We start from the raw sequence: 8605 nt of genomic DNA, 5'->3' as shown, positions 1-8605 counted from the left end.
TTTCCAACTTTTTGAGAAAGCGCCACACCACTTTCCACAGTGGTTGCACCATTTTGCACTTTCACCAACAGTTCCAGTTTCTCCACAACCTCGCCAGGATTTGTTGCTTGCTGATCTGTTAAATTTTGTCAGGCACTGTTTTGAGCACTTATGCGTGAATCATTTTATTGTGGTTGGGGTTAATTTCATTATGGAAAGTCCTGTGGCTATTTAAATGCTGTGGTGGGAAAATGTTGTTGGGTGCCATTGAGTCAATGACAATCCAGTGATTCTTATGTACAACAGCACTAAACACTAAAACAGTCCTGTAGCACTCCCACAATCACTGCTGTGCTTGAAGCCATTGCTGCAGCCATTGTGTGAAACAACCTTGTGGAAGCTGCTCCTCTGTTATGCCGACCCTTTACTGATGAAACATGATATCCTTGTCCAGGGACCATTCTGTCCAAAGAACATTAGCAAAATATATGAGACAGAATCTCCACAGTCTCCCTACTTCTGCCAAGACAGAGTTGTTTATTCTTTCAAACTAAAATAAATAAATAAAGAAACCCACTTCATTGTACTTGAGACAGAGCCAGCCCATAGCTGACCCACCATTGGATTTCCAAGCCTTAAAATATAAATTGCACAGGAAATGATCCATCTTTCCCCAAAGAGCTGCTGGTGGATTCAAACCACCAAAGAAGTATAGTCTTTGGGTTAGCAGGCCAACTCCATACAGACTCCTCTTTTCATTTTTAAAATATAAACAGATGTTGTTGTTGTTTAGTGCCATCGAGTCGTAGATGACTCATAGTGACCCTATGAACGAAGGGCCTGAGCACTGTTCGTACATAGAGTTTCCGGAGGCAAGCCGTTTCGGAAGTGGATGCCGCTCCTGCTTCCAGGCTTGTTTTAGTCGGGAAGCTCCAGCCAACACTGTCCACCACGGGTACCCATTACCACGATTGGCACATCACTGCCACAGTCTTCAGCATCACAGCAACCACGAGTTACCTCTGTACAGCAACGCACAGACCAGTGGTATACTACCTAAAAGAATGACAGGAAAACAATTTGAACCTAGGTCTCAGAAACGTCTCCTTGCCAGAAGGAGCATGGTGGTGTGAGTGCAGGAATCATGGCAAGCTTTTGGAGTTGAGTGCTTTTCCAGGCACGTGTTTGACATGCAGGTTTGCTCTGTCCCCGGGAGCAAGGAAAGCTAGGCTTGGCCTAGGGTTTGAGCCAGGAGGCAGCCTTAAGCCCAAAGGTTAAAATATAAACAGATAGAAATATAAAAATATAAGGGAAAAGTCTGGACATAGAACAAAACCTGAGAAAATAGTCATCAGAATGTCATTATTGCTACAAATTTTTCTTTTCTTTGTTATGTTTCTGTGTTTTGGAAGTTTTCTGCAGTGGTGGTTTTGTTATGTACTATTGAGTCAGAACCGATGTATAACTGATCCTCCAGTATATTTTCGGAGGCTGTAAATCACACAGGAGGAGATTGCCCATCTGTCTTCATCAGAGCAACTGGTGGACTCAAACCGTATGCCCGTGGGTTAGAAGAAGCTCCTTACCGCTAAGCCACCAGAGGAGTTTTCTACGTTAAATTTGTCTTTGTATTGAGACTGTTTCTTTTTTAAGTAAATTAGAATGAATTGTGCTTTGAAAGGAAGGAAAAAGCTTGTTCCTATTAAACTTTATTCATTAATAATAATTTTTAATACCACCATACATTCAGTTGGTGTTCAAATTTCTAATTATCTCATAAATGTATTTTATATTTATACTTCATTTGAGTCAGCATCCAAGTAAGGTCCACACATTGGACTGGTTGTCTTTTAGCTGTGTTTCGGTCTTTGAGTTTCCTCTTGATTTTTCTTCATTTGTAATTTATTTGTTGAAGAAATAAGGCCATTTGCCCAGTGAAATTTTTCACAGTCTGGATTTTGCTAATTACATTTGCAGACATCCTCTGCATTTTCTGTAAGTTGCAAGTTGAATCTAAAGATTTTTTCAGACTCAGTTGATGTTTTTCTTTTTCCTCTCCAGATAAGTCCATAGATCTTGTCTTCTATCAAGAAACAATTGATGTCTACTTCTCTTTCTTAATTGTGAAGCTAACAATCCTTAATGACCACTTCCCTGGTTCATTCATTCGAAGTATATTTTAATGGGTTTAAGGAAAAACCAATACTGATTTGGATGCAGCTGTGCACTACACTTTAACGTGATGTCATCTCAATGTTTGTTGAAACCCCACAACTCTTTCGGTCTAAATAAAGCCATTGTGTATAGGATCTGGAAACAGATTTGAGGTTCCCAGGAGCCTAAACAAATCTCTGTGATATACAGCACTGTTAGCTTGAAGAATGGCTTTTTTTAGAAAGCATTGCTTCATAAAGAGTCACATGAAAATATTGTTCCACTTTGCTGGCAGCTGGCACCACATTGTGTGCCATGTACAAATATTCATCACCCACCCATAGATCCCATCTTTGATATTTACCAAACCACCAGGGGGTCTTTCACTCAATCACAACTTCTGTTGTTATTTGTACAATTATCTGGGAAGGAGCAGCTACCCCGAAACCTGGGGAGCCTGTTCATTATTCTGATGACTGTTGTCTGTGCTGATACTCAGAAGTTCAGGGGACAGATGGGAGTCAGGAAAGCCAGATGCCTGCATGATTCCACCCCTGGCAAGCCCAGCAGGCCCTAGCTGGAGCTCTCATTTGGGGGGGAATGGGGCAGGCTGCATTTGTGAGGAGGGGAGGGGCCATGACACACTAGTCACTTTAACCCCAACGCGCCTGGGTCCCAGGAGCCAAGTCCGGCGAAGTAGCTGAGACACAAGCCATTGGTTCTGTGTGGTGGGTCAAGTAAGAGGGTACTGTGTCATTTGCTGGAGGACAAGATTGAATATTTATCAAAGTGTTGAAATGCATGCTGCATTTAACCTGCTTGTCTGTAGGAACAGATAGCTTGTGAGCAAGATAGTCCCACCCAGGCCTCCTCAGGCTACTGACAGGTAAGCTGGTACCATATGAGGGCTGAAGGAACAAGAGCAGAACTTCACGAGAAAGGTTGGAATAGCAGCCAGTTTCTAGAGACTAGACTCACACTGATATGGTATGGATGCAGCATGGGCACCAATAGGAGCTGATGCCTTGCTGCTTTGCTGACTCTACTCTGCCATCTTCCTTGCATCTGATTCTTCTCTGACAGATCTTACAGTTCTGGACTCTGGGCATTTGGGCTGTGGGCCCCATGCCTGGAAATTCCAGTTTTAAACAAGGCCGTGCTGATGATGCTGTGTTGGGTTTCTCTCCTGTGTCCAGGTGTACGATGGCACCAACAACTCTGCCCGTTTACTGGGGGTGTTCAGCCGCACTGAGATGTTGGGGATGACTTTGAACAGCACGTCCAGCAGCCTGTGGCTTGATTTTATCACCGATGCTGAAAACACCAGCAAGGGCTTTGAACTGCATTTCTCCAGTAAGTCTTGCCTCAGCATGGATGCTGGAATCAGACATTCCCTGGTCCACAGGCAGAAGGAGGTTGGGCTCTGGGATGTTGGCCATCACATGAATCTGTTTGGTTTCCTCTAACTGGTGCTTACTTAGCTAGTTACTCCTCTAAGACATTGTGCCTGTGACCTGGATAAACTGTCACTCAGACTGCAGCTCCATGGTCTGAGCATGTGGCTAGCCAAGTTGAGGATAACATCACACGTTTTATTCACTCCAAACTCACTGAAGCTTTTAGTTAAAGCAACCTAACATTGTTGGGTGATATCAGTTGACTCCAATTCAAAGTAAGCACAAGGCTTTCTTCATTGTTATCTATAAAAGCAATCCCCAGATCTTTCTTTGTGTAAAGAAGGTTTGAACAACTGATTTTTAGATTGATTAAGAGTTGGAATACTTAGCCATTTGCATCACCCTCAAGGTCACTTACACTCATTCATTGTCACTGAGTTGGAACTGAATCATAACTTACCCTTCAACTGTAAATTGCATAGGAGGAACATTTCCTGTCTCTGTCAGAGTTGCTGGTGGTTTCGAACCACCAGAAACACCTCCTTTGGGTTAGCAGAGCAGCTTCCTATGGACTATGCCACGAGAGCTCCCACCTTCAAAATGTTATTATTAGGTGCCATTGGGTCAACTATAACTCACAGTGACCCTATGAATAACAGATTTGAACCCTGCCTAGCCGGTATAGTCACTGTGTTAATCCATCTCATTGAGGGTCTACCTCTCCTTTGCTGCCCCTCTCTTTCCATGTTTGAGATATTTTTCCAAGGTCTGGCCTCTCATAACATTACCAAAGTATATAAGACCAAATTTCACCACCCTTGCCTCCATGGAGCTCTAGCTGTACTTTCTTCAAGACCTGTTTGTCCTTTGGATTGTACATGGGATATTCAGTACTCTTCTCCCGCATCGCAACTCAAAAGGCAGCAAGTTTTCTGTGATCTTTATTCGTCGTCCAACTTTCAGGTACATAGCAAACAGTTGAAAAGATTGTAGTCTAGATCAGGTGCACCTTAGTCTTTAAACTGATACTGTTGCTCTTTAGCACTTTGGTGTTATTTTATGCCTTCACATAGATTTTTCTAATTGTGGCATTTATAAAATAATACTCAACTCCAGCCAAATTCTAAAAGGACAAACACTAATGTTTAATTCTGTCCTTTGCTGTTGCCACTGAGTCACTTCTAATTCATTCATAATTCATCTAACTCAAGATCGAGTAGAAGCTTCCCCATAGGTTCCTACCGCTGTAAGTCTTTACAGGGCAAACTGCCACATGTTTTGCACACAGATCAACTGGCGGGTTCAAACAGCCAGCCAGCCTTTTAATTGCTCTTATTACGTACTGTCAAGTCAGAACTGACTCAAAACTGATCCTCCAGCAGCTTTTCAAAGGCAGTAAATCGCATGGGAGGAGATTGTCCATCTTTCTCCTACAAGCAGTTGGTGGGCTTGAATTGTGTGCCTTGAGGTTGACGGCACAACTCCTTACAACTAAATCATCAAGACTCTCCAGCCTTTTGATTAGCAGCCACTTAACTACTGAACCAGCAAGGATCCTCTTCTTTGTTACAACCCCCTAAAGACTTGAGTCTTGAACTTTTTCCTTCCTTTATTCATAATATCAACTTTATTCTTCTTCTTCTTCATTAGTGGTTTTGAAAAGGAAAGCACACAAGTTTGTAAGCAACCACTGGGGACCAATTATCTGTCTTCAAGTCATTTTATGCACTTATTTGAGCCTCTGACTTGCTCCTTGTTATAGTATTAGATACCAACAGATTAGCTCTGGGCTGACGACACTGTTGTGCACAAGTAGGTCACAGACCCTTCTCCCTAGCCTGTCCTAGTCTAGAAGCTCCACACCTAGCTCACCCCTGACAGATGGGTGGTGACTACCCTTGAGATGCCCTGCTGGGACTTCTAACACATGTAGCTATCGTTGTTATGTACTGTTCAGTTAGAACCGATCCATGGTCGACCCCTCAGTGGGTGTTCAGAAGCATTGCATTGCACAGGAGGAGATTGTTCATCTTTGTCCTGCAGAGCAGCTGGTGGATTCAAACCAAATGCCTTCAGGTTGGCACACAGCTCCTTGCCACTAGGCCACATGGAAAGCAAGAATTCTACCTCTGAAGCACCCCTGGCTCCTCAGACAGGAAGGATTGGGCTCTTTAAGATGGTTTTGAAATTCATTGAGCAGGTCCAATAGCATATTACTGGGCAACTGAAAAAAGTGAAATATGAGTAGATGCAACTTAGACGAGCCTTGAAATCATGCTAAATGGGAGGACAACATAGTATATAATTCCATTCATATGAAATGTCCAAAATAGGCAAATCCATACAAACATAATGTACATAAATGCTATTCTAAGACAGGGAATGAGGTGGAGGTAGGATCTGGGGAGGAAAGGGGGAGTAACTGTTTCCCTTTGGGATGATAAAAATGTTCTAAAAGTCATTGTGCTGCTTGTACAGCTCTGTGAATATACTGCAAACACTGAATTTGGGGTTGAGCTCGATGAATCCTGTGGTGTGTGAGTGTGTCTCAGTAAAGCCTTTAGGAAGCAATCCATTGAGCACAGGGAACACTCCCCGGCCTGGGCTCTCAGCTGCCCCACACAGGAGCCCCTCCTGTTACAGCAGACAGTGCAGCAGAACCGGGATTAAGTGGAGGCACATTGAATCCCTCTGCTATCATCTGACACTTGTGTAACTTTGGAACAATTTATTTAACCTTCCCAAGTCAACGTTCACAGTTGTAAAATGCAAGTAATTATACCTACCTATAAGACTCCCATGAATAACAAGAGATAACACATGTAAAGGCCAATTCGTAGGAGCGCTATGGAAGTCAGCTCCCCTCTCCAGCTTTTCGCAATGGTAGATTTAAGCAGAACATAATTGAGCTTTTAAACATACATTTGAAGTGACTTTTCCATATTACTCTCCCCCATCAGAATGTCTCAGTGAGCAAAATGGGAAAAAACAGCTCCGGCTAGCAAAGCACTATCGGGCCCAACACAGGAAATAGAAAACCCAGGGCCTCTGACTGAAAACGATTAAAACCTGTCCTGGGAGAAATAACCGGGATCATTTACATACAGCACCAGAGGAATGAATGCTCCTTAATAGCCCCTCACCTGAGAATTGAAATGTGGCGGGAATCCTGAGCAGTCACTCCGTCAGAGCCCACACACGCCTCCCAGGCCTTCTCCTTGAGTACGTGGGTGCTGAGGGAAAGGAGGGAGCCTTGGTTCTATCACCAGTAAACTCTGCTCACACTGCTGCTTCTCTCTTCACCAGGCTTTGAACTCATCAAATGTGAGGACCCGGGGACCCCCCAGTTTGGCTACAAGGTCCACGATGAAGGTCATTTTGCAGGGAGCTCAGTGTCCTTCAGCTGTGACCCTGGATATACCCTGAAGGGTAACGAGGAGCTGCTGTGTCTAAGTGGCGAGCGCAGGACCTGGGACAGGCCTCTCCCCACCTGTGTCGGTAGGAGTCTTCTTTCCCTTCACGTCCGTCCTCACCCCAGGCTCCCTCCTCTGGTCTCATTATGGGTTTCGGTGCCAGATTTGAGTTCAGACTCTAGGACAGGGGAGTCATCCAGCTGGCGCCCTCTAGATTGTGGATCACCCTCATCTTGCCCCGCCTTTCTCCCTGTCCTCTCTTTCACATCCCTTTGCATCATGTAGCAGCCTAGACAAGGCAGAGTGGCTTGCCATGGCCACACTTTTAGCAGGTGGGACCAGGTGCACATGCGGCACACCTTCTGAATGTAAAGCTGGAGATGGAAAGAAGGGACAATCAGCTCAGACGCTCCTTCACCACCAGGACTCAATTCTCTGCCTTGGTTTCTCTTGTGGCAAAAATACTTCCTTTTCTAGCGAACAGTGGGAAAAAAAGAGTGTGATAATTAATAAGCATTTTCTTAAGCCAAGGAAAGAGCCCTGGTGAGTAAGAGTACTTGGCTGCTAACTTAAAGATTGACTGTTCAAACCCACTCTTGGAGAAGGGTGAGGAGTTTGCCTCCATAAAGATTACAGCTTTGAAAAATCTGTGGAGCAGTTTTACTCTGCCCCACAGCATTGCTATGAGTCAGAGTCAACTCGATGGTCAATGTGTTGAGCCGAGGGTGCATGCCTAGGTGTCAACAGCAGAGGGTCTGGGGAAGACAAATGGTCTTCCCTATAAAAACCCACTTCCATGGAGTCGATTCTAGCACTAGCTCATCAGGGAGGACTCCCTCATAGAGTTCCCCAGACTGTAAATCTTTAACAGGAGCAGACTGCCTCGTCTTTCCCCCAAGGAGTGGCTGATGATTTCAAATGACTGATCTTTTGGTTACCAGCCCAATATTTAACCCACTTGCCCACTCACCAGAGTTTTCTTTGTATGTGTAGAATCCTGTTAGTGACAGTGTTGTGCTTGAAGATAGGTCTTGAAATGTTCTTTTGATGATGAACAGTGTTGGTCCTCTTTAGTTTGTCAGTCCAGCATAGTAGACAATATCATTGACCAACTTAAAATGGTAAGTAGACATTCATTTTTATCTCACTAATGATGAATGAGGGAGCTCTGGTGGCCTATTTGCAAGAAGCTGCGCTGCAATCCTGAAGGCACATGGTTCAAGGCCTCCAGCTGCTCCACAGGAGGAGGGAAGGCAGTCACCTCCCATGCAATTAACTGCCTCTGAAAATTCACCAGAGGGTCAGCTATGGTCAATAGTGGGTCAATCTTCCAACTCAACAGTGCATAACAACAAAAATGCCTAGGTTGGAGCTCTGATGGCCTAGTGGTGGGAAATGGCACTGTAATCTTAAAGGCACATTGTTTGAATCCACCAGCCGCTCTGCAGGAGAAAGATGGGCAGTTTCCTCCCATGTAATTTACTGTCTCTGAAAACCTGCTGGAGGGTCAGGTATGGGTCATTTCTAACTCACCAGTACTTAACAACAACCGCAACAACAATGCCCAGAATATCAATCTTCAAATGCTTCATTTTATTTTTACAACTTTCCGTTCCCCTTGATTCATACTTTGTACATTTCACGTTCTGATTACAGTGGATG

General features: G+C 44.2%; 1 protein-coding gene across 1 annotated transcript in view; it reads left to right on the top strand.

The window, feature by feature from the left end:
* CSMD2 (CUB and Sushi multiple domains 2) overlaps window positions 1–8605 on the top strand; it is a 972861-nt gene that overhangs the window by 727081 nt on the left and 237175 nt on the right. The window contains 2 exon segments of the mRNA XM_006886423.1: window positions 3330–3486; window positions 6837–7028. Coding sequence (XP_006886485.1) covers window positions 3330–3486; window positions 6837–7028 — 349 coding nt within the window.

Source organism: Elephantulus edwardii, unplaced genomic scaffold (genome assembly GCF_000299155.1).
Source record: "Elephantulus edwardii isolate Elephantulus edwardi_28Jun2011 unplaced genomic scaffold, EleEdw1.0 scaffold00049, whole genome shotgun sequence".
In the NCBI taxonomy this organism is placed as follows: Eukaryota; Metazoa; Chordata; class Mammalia; order Macroscelidea; family Macroscelididae; genus Elephantulus; species Elephantulus edwardii.
This window is presented reverse-complemented; position numbering and strand designations above follow the sequence as displayed.